Source organism: Anastrepha obliqua, chromosome 5 (assembly GCF_027943255.1).
Source record: "Anastrepha obliqua isolate idAnaObli1 chromosome 5, idAnaObli1_1.0, whole genome shotgun sequence".
Classification (NCBI taxonomy): domain Eukaryota; kingdom Metazoa; phylum Arthropoda; class Insecta; order Diptera; family Tephritidae; genus Anastrepha; species Anastrepha obliqua.
Genome location: NC_072896.1, coordinates 38,658,757 through 38,678,188, shown reverse-complemented (window position 1 = coordinate 38,678,188; position 19,432 = coordinate 38,658,757). Strand labels below are relative to the sequence as shown.

General features: G+C 40.7%; 1 protein-coding gene across 1 annotated transcript in view; it reads left to right on the top strand.

Moving 5' to 3' along the window:
- LOC129248701 (disintegrin and metalloproteinase domain-containing protein 10) overlaps positions 1-18,860 on the top strand; it is a 105,956-nt gene extending 87,096 nt beyond the window's left edge. Inside the window, exons 4-11 of the mRNA XM_054888327.1 lie at positions 5,376-6,163; positions 9,082-9,228; positions 9,345-9,505; positions 9,572-9,806; positions 9,929-10,975; positions 11,051-11,639; positions 11,936-12,162; positions 17,767-18,860. Coding sequence (XP_054744302.1) covers positions 5,376-6,163; positions 9,082-9,228; positions 9,345-9,505; positions 9,572-9,806; positions 9,929-10,975; positions 11,051-11,639; positions 11,936-12,075 — 3,107 coding nt within the window. The 3' untranslated portion in view covers positions 12,076-12,162; positions 17,767-18,860. The remainder of the gene's footprint in view (positions 1-5,375; positions 6,164-9,081; positions 9,229-9,344; positions 9,506-9,571; positions 9,807-9,928; positions 10,976-11,050; positions 11,640-11,935; positions 12,163-17,766) is intronic.
- The last annotated feature ends 572 nt before the right edge of the window (positions 18,861-19,432 follow it).

Here is a 19,432-nt window from a genome sequence, read left to right as displayed (position 1 = left end):
TTTGGGGATGACTTGAAGAAATTCTCCAGCCTAGATCCCTTTTCTCTCCTCCACTACATCAACAGCACTGGATGGCTGTAAACGGTTTTTCTCTTCCCTAAATCTTTTCACAGGTAGTGGTCCAAATTATCGTATCAAAACGGCAAACATAAGTGCTACCTTCTTAAATTCTATGCGTTCTATTCTATTCTTATATATTTCCACTATCGTCGCTGCATTACAGCGGAATTATTGAATTTAAGTTAAAATTTGCAAACCGGCGATGAATTCCACTAGTAGTTGCCCTTAGGTCTTCCAATATCTGCCTTTTCAACACTTGCAATGCACAAAATGAAACCGCAAATTTACCTTAAATGTAGCCATTTAATCGAAGTGAAAAAATGCAAAGTATGCATTTACTTCTGTGCATGTATGTGTGTGTGTGGATGGTGCGCCTTGTCCTACTTTTTGCCGATTGTTCGTTGTTGTCGTGGCTATCGAACGGGTGAAGTGATTGCATTCAATGGGAGTATACGTGCATATAGTGCATATTTAAAAAAGAAATAATACTTGAAAAAATATATGTATTAAAAAAAATAGTCAAAGAGGAACAATACTTGGCTCGGCACAGCCATTGTTGCATTCAACCCAGAGTACGAATATAACATTTATTCGCAAAGTGTGGCATAAAAGCAGTGTGCGTGGCTATATGGCCTTTTAAAAACGCGAGTGAAATTTTTAATTAACAAATAAATATGTGCATATGAATATCCCAATGCATGTATGTAGGTGTGCGCATATGTGCCGACAAGTGTGTAATGAAGAAAAATTCACAAAATTACATCAGTGCATAACAGGCGGCAGCAGCTATACATATGCAAATGTGTGTGTTTGTATCTGCATATGCATGTATGTATGTATGCGTGCATATTTGTATGCTCCTACGCCACCACCGATGTTAATACATATGCATCTACACATGCCCACGCATGTTCATCACGCATGTCCACCCAAATTTCATCCCAACTCCGCCATATTGATCTCTCTACACATTCCCCTTTCTATCGCCTTGTCCTTCCTCCTGCCATTCACTCTCGAGCTGCAATCCGTCGACGCATTTCCGTTGCAATTACGACTGAGCATTTTATTCGAATAACTTAACAATACACATGTGTGTGTGCGCACTTGAATGTGTTTGTGTGCGTGTATGCGTGCACCGGAATGCAGCATTGCATTGAAATGAAATAAAAGCGGCGTCAACACACATGCTCTATCTTCTACACACACAAGCGCATGTATATGTATGTATGGATGCTTGTTTTTTGTGTCTGTGTGCGTAGCAGCAATGAATCGGTTTTTTTATTCTTTATTCTTAATTTTTTCCTTTTTCACTTTTTATTTAATTTCATTTATTTACACATTTTTGTGCTGTATACATGTGTGTGTGTATGTGTTGGTGCAACTACTGGCAATTGGCCAAGCAACCTCAGCGGAGCAGATCCAGTCGGCTATTCGCCCGCTCAGCAACCTCAGCTTTTCTGCCGCTCATTTTGTTTCAGTTCAGTTCAGTTCAGCTCAGCACTTTTGTTTTGATTATTTATTTGTCCTGAGAATTATGTTGCTTTTTTCAATTTTTTTCACGACGCTTATCTGTGTTTTTCGTTTTTCGCCAATTTTAACCATTTTTCCTTTTTTTTGAAATTTTTTTTTTTATTCATTTGCTTGGACCGAGATTTTCACCACCATTATTAACTACAATACACCCATTCACCACTCACCACTGACCCCTCAGCTCATCTCCTCGACTCCTTGCTGTGAAGGTTTGGCTACGATAATTGTCGTACATTAAAAATCATAAGGAGCAACAACTCACCAATTCAGCAACTTGGCAGATCGTCAGCGTAACGGTGTGGTTTAATGAAATGCTTAATTAAGTATTTACATGCATGTTAATTCTTTGCAAATGTAGTGGTGAAGGCTGTTTTCGGACCTTGGCGTATTCGTTTGGTTGGTGTTTAATCCTTAATAGCTCGGTGAATGATAGCTTGTCTCAAGTGGCGCTGATATTTAACTTTCGGCTACTTAATGCTGTTAAATATTTATATATTTTTTGACATGCGCTTGGCATAAAAGGTGCGTGGGCAGATGGTTAAAATCAGATAAAAGCAGAGTATTTTACAGTGGCGGAAGGAAAAATTCCAGCACTCAACCAAGAAATTTCAGGTTTTGCAGAATTATCAAACATTTTGAATCCCATCGTTTTAGTTCGTGGCTAAGTGATAGTTTATTGAAACGATGGCTTAACCTCTTCATCTCGAGTGGTACACATACATATTTATGTACCAGCAGCATGTGGAATATCCTGAAAGCTTTAATCAACACTATAAGTGATATTACATTGTGCTGTATTGTAACCCTGAATGGTGCTGATAACTTAATTATTGAAACTTTAAGGGGGCAGCTCCTCCAGACAATGAAATTTTCAATCATTTTATGCGAAAAACTGAGAGTATTGACATTCATGCTGAAATGAATATAAACAATTTTTTTTTGGAAAAAAAAAAAATGGCGGTGCTACAGCTGCTCAAACGTGGTCGTGGCTTCTTTCATTTGCGCACTGGAATGTACAGCCTCTTGTAATCAAGTGAAAGCGAGTGGACAAAAATTGTTGATTAAAATACAATAAGTTATTTCGCTTTGCACTTACCTATTTTTAACGAAAAAAAAGATGAAAACTTGAAGTGAAAGGAAAAAAATGACATCTCGTTTTTATAAACAAATTGATCCAAACAATATTTTTAGTGATAATTAATATAAAATTTTAGGTACATGCAAAGGCCAAAATGTTAAAGAATATCCCTGTTAAATTTTCAGCTGATATATTGATTGCTTTTTGAGTTATATTCGACAGCGCGGAAAAAAAATTATTTCGAGAAAAACACGATTAAAGTTTTCATTCTTACTCATCTTTCGTTTGACGCTCATAACTTCACTTTACGTTTTCGACTTTCCATTGAGCTTAAAACATTGAAAAGATATTCTTTAGATTGTAAATGAATTTTTAAAGCAACCAAAAAACAAGTGGAAAATTTGAAAGTGCTGCAGGAACTGCCTTTAAGATTGGATCACTTTAGGCTTACTGTAGGTTTCTAATGCCACAAACTACCCAATGGGACACAAAGCTCTCTAAGCCCCCTATGAAGCTATGAGGGTGGAGGTATTGCATTTTGTACGAGGGTCGTTCTAAAAAGATTTGCAAAACTAAAAACTACGGTGTATACCTATGAGAGAGAGAGACTTTCAGCTATTAGTCCATAGATGTCGCTGGAGTATTTTTAAACCTTCCCAAATGTCTTGTTTTTTTCGCCTGTCATCTGTCAACAATATTCAGTTCATTGTTTGTTACGTTTAATACAACAATGCATTTTTGTCGCTCTTAAAAATGTCGAATTTCGTGCCTTTAAACTACGATTTACGGACGTCGTTGATTTTCTGTTATCAATTGAAGAAAAACGCTTCTCAAGCTCATCAAATGCTTATAGAAGCTTATGGTGGACATGCTCTAAGTAGAGCACAGTGCTTCAGGTGGTTTGAAAAATTCCGAAGTGGTGATTTTAGCGTGGAGGACGAGGACCGTGGCCGGCCACCGAAAAAGTTTGAGGACGCCGAATTGCAAGCATTGTTGGATGAAGATGATGGTCAAAAGCAAGAAATGGTGGCAGAGCAATTGGGAGTGACCCAAAAAACCATTCCCAAACGTTTGAAAGACATGGGCATGATTTAAAGGATGGAAGATGGGTACCGCATGAATTGACTGAAAGGCAGCAAGAGAACCGAAAAACCACTTGTGAAATGCTGCTCTCCCGGTTCAAAAGGAAGTTTTTTGGCATCGAATCGTTACGGGTGATGAAAAATGTGTGTATTTCTCCAATCCCAAGCGCAAACGATCGTCCGCCCGGCCACAAGCCAAAAACAACGGCCAACCAAATCGCTTTGGCTGCAAGGCAATGCTGTGTGTTTTCTGGGATCAGCTTGGTATGATTTGGTACGAGCTATTAAAACCAGGTGAAACAGTTGACGGTGTACGCTACCAACGACAATTGGCCGATTTGAACAACGCTATACACCGAAAACGCCCAGAATATGCCGATCGGCGTCACAAAGTAATTTTTCTTGATTTTTTCTTGACCGCCACATCGAACAAGAGCGACTCGAGAATTGGTGGAGACGTACGATTGGGAACCGCTGGTGCATGCGGTTTACTCACCAGACTTGGCGGCTTCCGATTATCATTTGTTTGTATCGATGGGCCACGCACTTTCCGAGCAGCGCTTCATTTCTCACAAAGAACCCAAAAACTGGCTCGATGATTGGTTTGCGGCCCAAGACGGCCAATTTTTTTGGCGCGGCATCCACAAATTGCCTGAGAGATAGGAAGAATGTGTCGCTAGCGATGGCTATTATTTTGAAGATTAAATTTGTAACCATTTGTTGTTAATAAACGTTTGAAATTGAAGAAAAAGTATTTGTGATTTTATTAAGAAGTGGTGTATATTATTAAAAATTATATTTTTTTGAGTTTAAATAAATAAATAAATTTATGTTTCGAAGAGCAAACTTAAATTACTTGTTTTTTTTAACTATTATTTAAACGGCTGGATAAAATTCCACAAAATTTCAAGGTATTCCCCTTTTTGTTTTTAATAAAACTGTACTCGTCTGTTTCCTTTTTATGGCAGCTTCTTCCTATTTGAGTTTATAGAGTCGGATGTAACAGGGTATTTCAACATGGAACTGTACTTGTCTGTACCTTTACTACGGTAGCTCCTTATTTTTATTTCTAGTGTTATATTGTGAATTGAGTTGAATTATTAAACATTTTTTTAACGGATAGGTCTATGTGAACTCCTTATCGAGAAGCCATTTTGTGACTGTGCAAACACAAATTAATGAATATAATTTTTAATTACAATAATAAATAGGTGGCCGTCTTAATTGAGTGGTTTTTGTGCGTGACTACCATTCGATTGGTCATGGGTTCGATACCAAATTTGGAAATTGTTACTGCCCAAACAGGTGCCTTTAGCCATTCGGCAGTGATGATTCTGTGCTTATTGAAATATTTATTAAAGCTAATATTTTGGAATCATGCGTTGAACACACTTGTATGCTTAAACACTTAAGCACACATACATGCATATATAAGCGCAAATCTGTCCAAATAAATCACGTTCATGTAGTTCACTCACACAACGCCAGTGTATCCTATGTCTCTCTCATCTTTATTCTTATCCCCGCACTTAATTCTCATTCATTTTTTTACTTAATTCAAGTTAACTCATCTGTTTTCATATTTCTTCTTTTCTCCGTTTCTCCTCTCGTTTCATAATCGGCAGGACATGTTGGTGGTTGTGGCATCACAGAGGAAGTATCCCAATGGATGGAGAGTATACAGAATTCCGCTGTCGAAGAGTTGCCAGAACCGATGTCGAAGGATGATCTCACCCACCAAAAACAACAGCTCAAATACACCAGACCCAACAGCGCGCGCCTGACACAAACACAAGAAGAAGCGGAACAAGAACGAGATAATGCCGCATTCTTAACAAATAAGAAACACAAAAAATCCACAATCGCACCAGCGACAACAACAGCAACAAGAGTTGCATCCGCGCAACAGCGTCCTCCAAAAAAATACTCAAGTCACACAGCTGGCACTGGCGAGACGACGACGATGACGACGGCGCCGAGGAGCGACTCAATAGCTGACTACTCCACCAGTACACCAGGCGATGATGACTTCAAATATCCTTATCAAAAATACTCCAAAGATGCAAATTTTCGCTTCGATGATGACGCGGATTCAGCGTGGCGGCCATTTTCGCCCAAAGCTGCAGCCGATGACATTTATGGCATGGCCAGGGATAGCAACAGCGACGGCAGCAACTTCAACGGCAAAAGTTTCTCAGGGGCATTTTATGATCCGGAAACGGGGCGCAAGTACACGCCCCAGTACATGGATAGGGCTGAATGGCATGCAAAGGTGCATGAACGTGTGCGACGCGCTGCCGGTGGTAATCCAAATGGACCAGCTGCGCGACGTGAAGAGAACAAAAATACCTGTTCGCTGTATATACAAACAGATCCGCTGATATGGCGGCACATACGAGAAGGAATTGCTGATGTAAGTAAAATAAAGAAACTTCCAGCACAATACATAGATATATATACATATATGTGTGTGTAGGCATATACCAGCGGCGCCCAATAGGTGGGCGGCGACCGGAAATAGATGCAAAGGTGGAGAATGGGTTACAAATCCAATGTCCCAGCGAAGCTGATGCTCCCTTTTGTTTGAAGGCAGCATTACTTTTGTTCTTATTTTTGGGTATTTTCTTTGTTTTTTCTTCTCCTTTGCTAATTTTCTTCTTGTTGCCATTGTTCTTGCATATGCACTTGCCTTGTTTGTTTACGATATTTTTTTGCTCACCGCCAATGTTTGCATAATTTTATCATTTTGTTTGAGATTTTCGCGCGGATGTTCATATCACGGCAAGGGGATAAAGAGATACATTCGTTGGACGAGTGTCATGCATGTATGTGCATACATATGTACATCTAAATATATACGAGTACAGTAAGTCGATTGCGATGGTGGTAAAAGCAAGCAAAAAAATCGATTATACAGTAAAAGCTGCTGGCTCTGGAGTAAAAATCTATTCGAGTGATGCAACAAATACCGCATTCGACACGCGCTAAGCTAAAGCTGAAGGGGGCACGGTTTGCGGGAATGAAATCGAAGGAATTTAGGTTTAAGTTTTCTACAGTGAACCATCATCTCGCTATCAGTTGGTTTAGCTTTTACGCGGTGCTTTTTTCTAAGGAGCGCATAAATTTATTAGTTAGGAATTTTTTCGATTTTCTACTCTGTTTTCATGCCCACAAAAAACGTTTAGCTTATTTAAATCATTTAAAATACGTGTGCTGTTAATACTTTTAGCTGAAATGTATATTATTTCGATGTCAAAGCTTGTAAGAAAAGAAATAAAAATGTAAACATTTATCCAGTGTCACCATTGCGCGACTAAAGTTTTGATTTCGCCCTTTTCAACTCAGAAATCCCAAATTCGGAAATGAGAGTTAACTGAAAGGTTGAGTTTCTCTTCTTCTTAATTGGCGCTGTAACCGCTTACGTGATATTGGCCGAGTTTAACAAAGCGCGCCAGTCGTTTCTTTCTCGTGCTAACCGGCGCCTATTAGACACACCAAGTGAAGCCAAGTCCTTCTCTACCTGATCTTTCCAACGCAGAGGAGGTATTCCTCTTCCTCTGCTACCACCAGCTGGTACCACATCGAATACTATCAGAGCCGGAGCGTTTGTATCCATTCCTACGACATGACTCAGCCAACGTAGCCGCTGGATCTTTATTCGCTGCGCTGTGTCTATGTCGTCATAAAGCTCATGCAGCTCATCGTTCCATCGTCTGCGATATTCGCCGTTGCCAACGTGCAACGGTCCAAAAATCTTTCGTCGAATCTTTCTCTCAAACACTCCAAGCGTCGCTTCATCGGATGTTGTCATCGTCCACGCTTCTGCGCCATACGTTAGAACGGGCATGATGAGAGCCTTGTAGAGTGTTAGTTTTGTTCGTCGAGAGAGGACTTTACTTCTCAGTTACCTACTTAGTCCAAAGTACCACCAGTTGGCAAGAGAGATTCTGCGTTGGATTTCAAGGCTGACATTGTTTCGGTGTTAACGCTGGTTCCTAAATATACGAAGCCTTTTACAACTGTCCACAGTGACGTGGGTGCCGATACGCGAGTGCCCCGACTGTTTGTTTGAAGACAGGAGGTACTTCGTTTTGTCCTCGTTCACCACCAGACCCATTCGCTTTGCCTCTTTATCCAGTTTGGAGAACTCAGAACTAACAGCGCGGTTGTTAAGGCCGATGATATCGATATCATCGGCATACGCCAACAATTGTACGCTCTTATAAAAAATTGTGCCTGAGCGATTAAGTTCTGCGACTCGTACGATGCTCTCCAAAATCAGGTTAAAGAAATCACACGACAGCTAGTCACCCTGTCTGAAAACTCGTTTGGTAACAAACGGCTCGGAGAGGTCCTTGACAATTCTGACGGCGTTGCTGATGTTGAGCAACGTCATCTTGCAAAGCCGTATTAGTTTTGTGGGGATAGCAAATTCAGACATCGCGGCATACAGATAACTCCTTTTCGTACTGTCGAATGCAGCTTTGAAATCGACGAAAGGATGGTGTGTGTCGATTCTCCTTTCGTGGGTCTTTTCCAAGATTTGGCGTATTGTAAATATTTGGTCGTTGGTAGACTTTCCAGGTCTAAAGCCACACTGAAAAGATCCAATCAGTTGGTTGACGGTGAGCTTCAGCCTTTCACACAATACGCTCGCTAGAGCCTTATAGGCGATATTTAGAAGACTAATCCCGCGGTAATGGGCACAGATTGCAGGATCGCCCTTCTTAGGGATTGGGCAGAGCACACTTAAATTCCAATCGGCAGGCATGCTTTCATTCGACCATATTTTGCATAGAAACTGATGCATGCATTTTACCAGCTCCTCACCTTGAATAGCTCAGCCGGCAGTCCGTCGGCACCCGCGGCTTTGTTGTTCTTTGGCCGCGTTATCGCTATTATCACCACGTCATGGTCGGGTAGCGGAACGTCAATTCCGTCGTCGACGATTGGGGTATCGGGATCTTCACATTCTCATCCGAGGCTTTGTAAGTCTTTTCATTGGGGGGTGATTTTTAAGTGGCGGGTGCCAAACCCAGCGCACAACCAGCTATCCTGGAATACTTCGCCTTCTCACGATAGCTCACTCCCGAACGGGTGTACGGAAGCTACCCAGAGGATACGTGGGCTAATCCCGGACGTTGTGAGCTGCTTGAACCGTGTGTCAGAAGTGCATTTTTTTTATTTAAACGCTTTTCATTCGATACCTACCTTCATATATATCTTAATGTTCAACTGAGTTGTGCTATTTTTGTGGCAATGAGTTTGACCTTTTTTAGTATAACAAAATGCCATATGTTCTAACAAAAAAAAAATTTATTTAACTTGCAGCATGATCGTGGCCGCAAATACGAGATTGACGTAAAGACGCGTGAGGAGATCACTTCACTAATCGCACATCACGTTACTGCCGTTAATTACATTTATCGCAATACTAAATTCGATGGACGTAGCGAGCACCGCAACATACGTTTTGAGGTGAGCTAAACACCTAAATAAAAAATATGAAGTCTGAAGTCTGAAAAAAATCGGAGTAGATAAAAATCCAATATATTTACAAGTCTGTAGCAACTCTTTATATTTTCACTTTCCAGGTGCAACGTATCAAAATCGATGACGACTCCGCCTGCCGCAATTCATACAATGGCCCACACAATGCCTTCTGCAACGAGCATATGGATGTGTCAAACTTTTTGAATTTGCATTCGCTGGAGGATCATTCGGACTTTTGTTTAGCCTATGTGTTCACTTATAGGTTAGTTTTCAGTAATTCAGTATTCGTTACAGTTATTTTATTACTAATTTTTAAACTCTTTTGCAGAGACTTCACCGGTGGTACCCTGGGCTTAGCTTGGGTGGCTAGCGCTTCTGGTGCCTCTGGTGGCATTTGTGAGAAATTCAAGACTTACACTGAAACAGTCGGTGGCCAATATCAAAGCACAAAACGCTCGCTAAATACGGGCATCATCACATTCGTTAACTATAACAGTCGTGTGCCGCCGAAAGTGTCGCAACTGACGCTGGCGCACGAGATTGGGCATAATTTTGGGTCGCCGGTGAGTTGTTACATTTGAAATAATTTAGTTTATTTTTAATTGTTATATTGATCGTGAGTAAATTTTATATAGCATTTAGAATTTATGGAAAAAATTTAGTAACTCTTTTCTCTGATTCGCAGCACGATTATCCGCTAGAATGTCGTCCGGGCGGCCTAAATGGAAACTTCATTATGTTTGCCAGCGCCACCTCAGGCGATCGGCCGAATAATTCGAAATTCTCACCGTGTTCAGTACGCAATATATCCAATGTGCTGGATGTGTTGGTTGGCAACTCGAAGCGAGACTGCTTCGAGGTGTCGGAGGGTGCCTTCTGTGGCAACAAGATTGTTGAGTCGGGCGAGGAATGCGATTGCGGTTTCAACGAAGAGGAATGCAAGGACATTTGTTGCTATCCGCGTATAATCAGCGAGTACGATTTCTCGATGAACAGCTCAGCAAAGGGTTGTACCCGTCGCGCTAAAACGGAATGCTCGCCGTCGCAAGGTCCTTGCTGTCTGTCCAACTCATGCCAGTTCGTGCCAACGAACTATCATCAAAAGTGCAAAGAGGAAACGGAATGTTCCTGGTCAAGCACGTGCAATGGCACCACTGCCGAGTGTCCGGAGCCGAAACCGCGTGATGACAAAACGAAATGCAACAATGGTACAGCACTCTGTATACGCGGCGAATGCTCTGGCAGCATTTGTCTACTGTGGAACATGACTGAGTGTTTCCTCACTTCACAAGCGGTGCCGCATGTCGACAAGCGTCGGTTGTGTGAGCTCGCCTGTCAGAATGGCAATGACAGTGGCACCTGTCGCAGCACTAGTGAGTTTGCGCATAAGTTTGGTTTGCCCGAAGGTGGCATTAACTTACGACCCGGTTCGCCGTGTGACAATTTCCAAGGCTACTGTGATGTATTTCTTAAATGTCGCGCCGTTGACGCCGATGGACCATTGGTCCGGCTGAAGAATTTGTTGCTGAATCGCGAGACCTTGCTGACTGTAGCGCAATGGATCACCGAGTATTGGTACTATGTAGTTATAATGGGCGTGGGCTTTATCATTGTGATGGGTATTTTCATTAAGTGCTGCGCCGTGCACACGCCTAGCTCAAATCCGAAGAAGCGGCGAGCGCGGCGCATTAGCGAAACGCTGCGCGCGCCCATGAATACACTTAGACGAATGGTGAGTGATGGATGCAAGTTATGTTTTCTTTACCTTTAATTCATATATATATATTTTTTTTTATGATCCTTATAGCAACGTCATCATCAAGGCCGTGGGGCTGGCCCACGCAGCATACCACCGCCAGCGCATGAGCAACGCGGTGGCGGCGGTGCTGCCAGTGGTAATCATCGCAGTGCGCATCCCCATCATTGGGATCGTCATCAGGGCGGCCACTCTGTAGTGCCGCTGCCCACAGGCGGTCCACATCATGTGCATAATGCTGGTGGGCGTGCGGCAGCAACTGGAGCGTCAGCGGTTGCAGCAAGTGGCCGAACGCCAGCAAATGGACGTAGCTCGCGGCCATCAACGCGACCATCAAGCGGTACACGCAGCACAACACATGGCGGGTATGGAGATATACCACCAACTGGTCTTGTGGTTGGTGGTGTGCCAACGGGTGTTGGTGTTAGTAGTGGTGTTGGTGGTGGTGTGCCAAATGGCGCATTAATAGTTAGCGGCAGTGGCGGCGGTAATGGGCCCAGCGCTGGTGTAATTGCACGCCAGCAAATGCCTCTGCCATTGCCGCCCACCAGCGCGGTGCAAGCGCAACAATTACAACAACAACAACAACAGCAACAAGTGCAGGCAACACTTTCGCAAGCATACTATGCTCCACCGAAAGGTGTGTTTCCGCCGCAAGCGGCACAAAAAGCAAAACGCGCCACAGCGTCGAAGAAAAGACGCGCGTAGTTTTAATTTCACCACAAATGTTTTCGTTCTTTCCTAATTTTTTCGTGTTTGTACAAATTAGTATACACACACGTTGCATATATCAGTTCGATTTTCGCATAAGTTCAAATTTTACTTAATTGAATTCCTTTTTTTTTAATTTTAAAATTTTCTATTTTCATTTAATCAATATTATTTTCTTTCTTTCAACATTTTATCTAAAAACAATACGATAATTATCAAACACAGCACCAGCCGCCAAACGAAATAAGTCCCGCAATCCAGCAACACACATCTCCTTGGCCGCTGCTGCTGGGCGCTCTTCTAAAGAGACGCCGCAGCGAACACAGCAGGCCGCGGCGAAAAAACACCGCAAAGTCGTTTACTGAACCTGCCTTCCTGTACCTACTGATCTCCACTTCACAACAATTGCTACATATATAAATATTTTCCACGTTTTCACTCTCACCAAATTGGTATGACACACTCTTCAATCCCTTACAAATCGTTTTGTTTCCTAAAGATCTTTCACTTCTATTAGCATCTGTGCCATCTACACTAATTCCGTTGAATAATTTCGCAATTATCTTCAAATTGTTTCTTGTTTTTGCCTTGTTTTCATTATGCTTTTGCAATTGAAAACAAAAATGTGTAGTTAAAAAAGTATATTTTGTTGTTGTCTATTATATTGTATATCATTTCATAAGTGTTGTTGTTTTGTTTCAGCATGTACCTGCGTTTGGTTTTCTCTTGAATAATATTGCAAATAAATGGTTTAACAATTTTTGATTTTTAGCACTGCATCAAACTAACAGCTAACATCAAATTTTCGTTTACTTTGGTATAAATCGACACGTATTCGTAAATGTACTAATGATTGATTGGATGTTTGTACTAATGAATGAATGAATGAATTAATGAAAATGGCGAATGTTTGGAGCTCATATCGTCCCCTTAGTATAACAATAGCCTATGTGGTCATAGGCTATTATTCTTTTATTGAATTTTTGGATTCTCCATAGTCGATTTTATATGTGGTCAAAATTTTGTCAAATTCTAGTTCCACAAAGTGGGTCAAAACGTCAGTCAAAAAATAATAAATATTTACAGACATAACGAGATTTGAGTGAGAGCTACTTTCGACAAAAAGTTTGAAATTCATTTTCTCAAAACATCAAAAAATGTATAGGCTATTTTAATACTAAGGGGACGATATATGGAATGACAATCAAACTAATAACTAAGAAGCTCAATTAAAATAACCAATATTTAAGCGAATGCATTTGGTAACCAGCTTCTAATGAATGGTCCAAGAGATTGCTGCGTGTAACAGTGCTTTACATTTTGTTACGGGTGACAATGTCCACATAAGGGTTTTTGAATATAAAGGGTGGTTAAGTTTCAAGGGCCGGTGTTGATTTTGAATAAAATAGAACTTTTTTTTAAATTATTGCCATTTCTCTTTATTATGAAGATATTGGTATGGCTCAATTACGTATGGAACAAAATATCGGCCAAATGGACGCCGCGGCCTCGGTGGCACGCTTCCATCGGATGGACCAAATTTTCGATGACGCTGAGGCATAATTGAGCTTCTATGCCATTAATGTGCCGAATTATCTCATCCTTTAGCTCTTGAATTGTTGCTAGCTTATCGACGTACACCTTTTCTTTCAAATAACCCCAAAAAAAGAAGTCCAACGGTGTCAAATCACATGATCTTGGCGGCCAATTGACATCGCCGCGACGTGAGATTATTCGGCCTTCAAATTTTACGCGCAAGAAAGCCATTGTTTCGTTAGCTGTGTGACAAGTGGCACCGTCCTGTTGAAACCACATATCGTCCACATCCATATCTTCCAATTCGAGCCATAAAAAGTTCGTTATCATCTCCCGATAGCGAGCACTATTCATAGTAACTGACTGACCGGCACCATTTTGGAAAAAATACGGCCCAATGATGCCGCCGGCCCATAAACCGCACCAAACAGTCATTCTTTGTGGGTGCATTGGTTTTTCGGCAATCACTTTTGGATTATCATTCGCCCAAATGCGACAATTCTGCTTATTGGCGAATCCACTGAGGTGAAAATGTGCCTCATCACTGAAGATGATTTTCTCGACTGTTGTCATTTCCGGCCACAATTCTGACCATTGACGACGCTTGTAATGGTCAAGAGGCTTTAGTTCTTGAGTCAATTGCACCTTGTAAGCATGTAAATGCAAGTCTTTATGCATAATGTTCATCAGCGACGAGCGTGAGAGGTGCAATTGTTGGGCACGACGACGAGTTGAGGTGGACGGCTCTTCAACCACACTATCGCGAACAGCAGCAATATTTTCTGCAGTACGAGCTGTACGAGCATGCACTGGTGTTTTCACATCTCCTACAGACCCGGTTTGCTCAAAATTTTGCACAATTTTTCCGATTGTACGCATATTTGGACGATTAAATTGACCGAAAAAATCACGAAGTGCGCGATATGCATTTTGATTTGAACGCCCGTTTTCATAATAAACCTGAATAACTTTAACGCGTTGCTCGATTGTGTATCTTTCCATGGTTCAATTTGAGTTAGTCTGAAATTGAAAAATGTCGAATGAAATGCAGAAAAAACTTGACGTTTAGGTGTGGTTGACATTCAACATCGGCCCTACAAATTAAACCTCCGTTTATTTGAAAGTATTCTGACTTGAGTAGCGCTTTGTTTACAAGCTCCAGATCCCGATCCATTGGCTGATACAGTCTGTCACCAATATTCTTTAATTTCCATTGTTATTGTGTGCCCATGCCCATTTATTTATATTGAGCTGGCAAGAAAAGGTAATTTCGGTTGATAGGGTAGAAAAAAATATTATTACAAAAAAAAAAAAAATTCTGATATAATATTTAAAAAAAAAGTTATATACAAAAATTTTATTTTTAAATTTTTTTTATGTTCTTATAATACGTTCACATATGCATTAATCACCTATAAATCCACCAAATTTATCTACCTGTTCACATATGGCAGATTACCTGCAAAATTGACAATAAGTTGTCAGTTGAGAGGTTTTTTGAATAGAAATTATTTTGGTGGAATATTTCGGTGTTTTTGGTTTGTTTAATTATTATTAACGATATGAAGAAAATACAAGGAGAAGGAATAACAAATTTAACTGGGCAATTAATTGGCTGCTAACAATAAACAGTTGGAGGAAATCCGTATGCGACGTTTACTGAGGTTGCAAAGAATTATGGCAGCAATGCGCATGGGATATTCTACTATATTATATTACATTTTATAATAAGTAATAAGAGGACAAAACGTTTATGGACACACGCTTTTTTCTGTAAATTGAATCCCTATTTAATAATATTTAACAAAAATTGTATTAGAATTATGTTTACAGACCTGCTTTCTTTGCCGGCATCCATTTCATTTAGTTTTTATTTTGATGTTTCTCTTTTCATTCGTAATAATTATCGATAACACAGAAAACACTTTGCCCAAGCTATCCTAATGCAATCGAAAGCGCGGAACACGTGGCTATTCATTGTGATCGCTTCGCACTAGAACGTGCAATACTTGAAAGGGTGTTGGGACACTCAGCTGGTTCTAATGACATCGTACAGGACATGTGCTCATCCAGTGCTAAATGGGTGGCGGTTCGAGCGTTTGCTGGAAAAATTATGCTACGACTCCAATTCATCGAATGGGAGCGCAAGACCCAGCAACAGCAGCTACAGTTGCAATTACGAAATGGAGATGAACTGTTTCCGGACAGATTGACGACAAACACAGACACTTGTGTCAATCACTCACAATAATATCAGACAGAAGACAAGACGATAGTTCGTAAATACTGCGCTACCGCAAATTTTCCGATGTTCCATTTCCTCCAGAATCACGTATGAAAACAGTGGAGGGAGTGGATACCATCGCTGACGTAAGATATCCATACGTCCACAAGAGAAGGACCTGGACGCAGGTACCTGGTTGTGTCAATAGACATAAACGCGGCTCCACCTTGATGAAATGTTTACAGCGGTCCCAGGGTGGAAATCAGCCGAGGAGGAGGAATGTTATGGTGTTAGTGGGAGCATGCCCCACATACCACTGGTGTGCCGCCTTTGATGATGTTTCTGACATTTTGAAAAAAAAAAACACAAAAAAAACACAGGGTTGTATGTCGAAAAGTACCGTTATTATCTAGAATTATTTTATAATCTCAGATTTTGGGAGAGAAATTTTGTAAGGGAAATCACGCTTTTTAATTACGGATTTTGAGTTAAGCACGCAAATGTAGATCATCTACTTATATGTGAACGTATTATAAGTCTCCATGTTTAATGGCCACACCTCGTATTTTCTGAAGCACTTTTAGCGATATTTGGAAAATAAAGCAAGTTGTACCGCAGGGTGGTGTCCTTTCACCCTTGCTTTTCAATTTCTATATTTCGAAACTCCCCCAGCCACCAGAGGGAGTCTCCCTGGTCTCATGCGCCGACGACTACACGATAACAGCGTCGGACAATGACATTGATGGCCTATGCTCCAAGGTAAACGACTACCTCGCCAGCCCCTCTCGCTTCTTCACTGCGAGGAATTTACAACTCTCCCCCACTAAATCCACGGCGACCCTTTTCACCACGTGGACAAGGGAGGTCAAGCTACAACTCAAATTGAAAGTCGATGATACACAAATTCCGAGGGTTAACAACAGCAAAATGTTGGGAGTTACCTTTGACAGCTTGCTCTCCTTCTCAGCGCACACAACCGCTATTGCCACTAAAGTACAGAATCGCAACAAGGTCCTCAAGTCGCTTGCCGTCAACACTTGGGGCAAAGGCAAATAAATGTTGCTGTCGACTTTCAAGGCATAAGCCGATCGGGTAGAAATTATGCTGCTCCTGTCTGCTCGTCTTCAACCAGTGATTCGCAGTGGGCAAAGCTACTGACTTGTTAAAACACTGCCATAAGGACCGCGACAGGATGTCTTTTGATGTCACCAATACAACACCTATATGATGAGGCTTTTATGCTGCCTGTGAAGGAGCATAACAAATTGGTCAGTAAGCAGTTTCTGTTAGGGTGTTACCGCAGGCCTGACCCATGCAGACACCTGCTTGAGCCTGAGCCACCTCCCAGGCACATCTGGAGGCATTTCCCCAACTACGCGGACGAGATCTTAGACAAAACAAACAGACAGCTACTGGATCGGACAGCGTACAGACAGCCCATAAACGACATTGATCGGGAGACTCTCACCACCTTCTTAAGCTCCCGACCCCCGAATACCGTTATCGGAGTCCAACCACCACCAATCGCAGACGAAGAGCTCCAACTTCTCCGAGAGTCCCGCGTAACCTTGGCACAATTACGTCCTGTATACTGTAGCAGATTAAACTCCTACTTACCCAGAATCGACCCCGACATACTAAACATATGTCCGGCATGTGAAGGCACCCCGCACGACACTAATCACCTTTTCACATGCCCCTTAACATGCACTCATCTAAAACACCTCTCCCTCTGGACCCAACCCGTCGAAACAGCTAGTTTCCTGGGCCTACCGTTAGATTAGCTAGACGAAGACGACCGGTGATTACGCTGCACTGACAGGGCAAAGTTACTGCTACAGCAACAACATATTTGGAAAATATATATTTTTAAATATTCGTCCTAAACTCATTTAGTCCGCCTAAAATTAGAAGTTATAACTCAGAGAAAAGAAGGGAATTCCATGGCAGCCGGTTCTACGTTACCGCAATGACTAGGATTTTCCCCGACCCAGGTTTATCACCAGAAAAGAAGGCGAAGCTACTCTTAAAAATGTGTTGAAACTTTGTTAAAGAACCACCACCAAAAGCCCAATTTAAATGGACCAGCGCTATCTCGCAAGCAACTATTTTATTTTACTAACAACTTTGTATGTATGTATGTATGTGTTTTATTTAATTTTGTTGAATGGATGCTGAAGAAGAACTAATATTCACTAACTTTTTTCAAAGCTTATTTAAATTATGAATATTAAAAAAAACTTACATTTTGTTTTTGTTTTTTTTTTCAACTTTTCTCTTCAATGCAAACGCGCAGCCGTCGCTCCGCAACCAGCAAATTATAATCGGCCGCCTTCGCTGCACAATCCAGAGTTGTATGCAGACGCTTATGCCGCGCTGGGACGGGGCGCGTATGAGGCGACCGCGCGCCCACCCAACAGCAAAGTTTGACAGCAGCAACAGCAGACGCAGACGCTGGCGCCGCAAACGCTCAAGAAACAGCAGCAAAAATCAACAGCAACAAAAACCACAGTAACAACAACACAAAAATCAAATGAACTCAAATTAAATGTAAATGTACTTTTTATGCTAATTATTATTATTTAAAAAAAGAAACAAACAAAAGAAAACGAGACAAAGAAGATAAACAAAAACAAAAAACACTACAAAAAAATACACACGTAAATATAAATATAAATATAAATATATATATATTTTTTAAATTAATTGATATACAAAACACACAAAAATAAGCATAAAAGTAATCAAAATGAACAAAACTAAAGATTAAAAATGAAATAGTGAAAAAGATTGTAAGCATAGGAAAAAATGAGAATATGAACCCGGTTGCATAGCTGGGACCAAAAACCCAAGAAAAAGGCGAAATACTAAAATATTTAGTTAATAGAATGGAAAGCAAGCAGAAAAATTGATATAAAAAATTTACCGAAGCAGACAACTAAAAAGGATTGTTAAAAATTATATAAAGCGAAATAAGCAATGCGAATGTTAAACTAAAAAACGCAAACACGTCAAAAAGACTATAAAGGAAAATTGATATAAAATGTAGAAAAAAAAACAAAATTACAAATAACTGATAAATTAATTATACATACATGAAATGCGTTGCTATTAAATGGGTATGAACTAAAATAAACAGTGAAAAATAAATAGTAATTAAATGAATAAAAATTTAACATTTTAAAAATTGTAAGGCAAGCGAGAAGGAGAAAGTTTGTAATATTTTCAAAACCTAAAATATAGCAGATATTAAATTTACGAATCTGTTTTGCTAGCTTAAGAAATGAAAAACGCATTAAAATGAGATAAAATGTTGGACCTGCATTAGAAATTAATAGAGACTAAATGGTTTTGTAAAAGCGAGCGCTTAGCAAGGAAAGTCGCCAAGGTATGCACTTATTGATATGTACACAGTGTGTATTACACACATTAGGGCGGGTCGATTTAAAAATCGCTCATTGCTCTGTGAAAACCGTATTCTAGACCCATTTAGAGTGCTCCAATCGAATCCAAATGTATGACCGACCCCCATTAACTTTGGACGGCCGATCCACCCATGCCAGTGGCACACCCCCTGGAACTCCCCTGGGGGGTTCCCCATACAATCATTTCAAAATATCACCATTTTTGGCCCTGACATGAGAAAAGAAACTAAAAAGTTCGACCCAAATTGGGGGACATAAGAATTCGTTTTAGAGGTATGGTTCCTTCAGCAAAGTTTCTTATTTTGATCCCTAGAATATGATTTTCAAAGAGCAATGGGCGATTTTTTTGCCTCCCCACAAATCGACCCGGCCTAATATACACACATATATGGGTATATATTAATCTATGCATACATAAATTGTGGAAGAGAGCAAAAAATATTTGAAATTTTATAATTCAGAACTTTCCTGTTTCCGTTGTTAGAAAAATTCGAAAAGAATAGTAAAGGTGGCAGAGTCAGCATTCAGCTCTTTGCC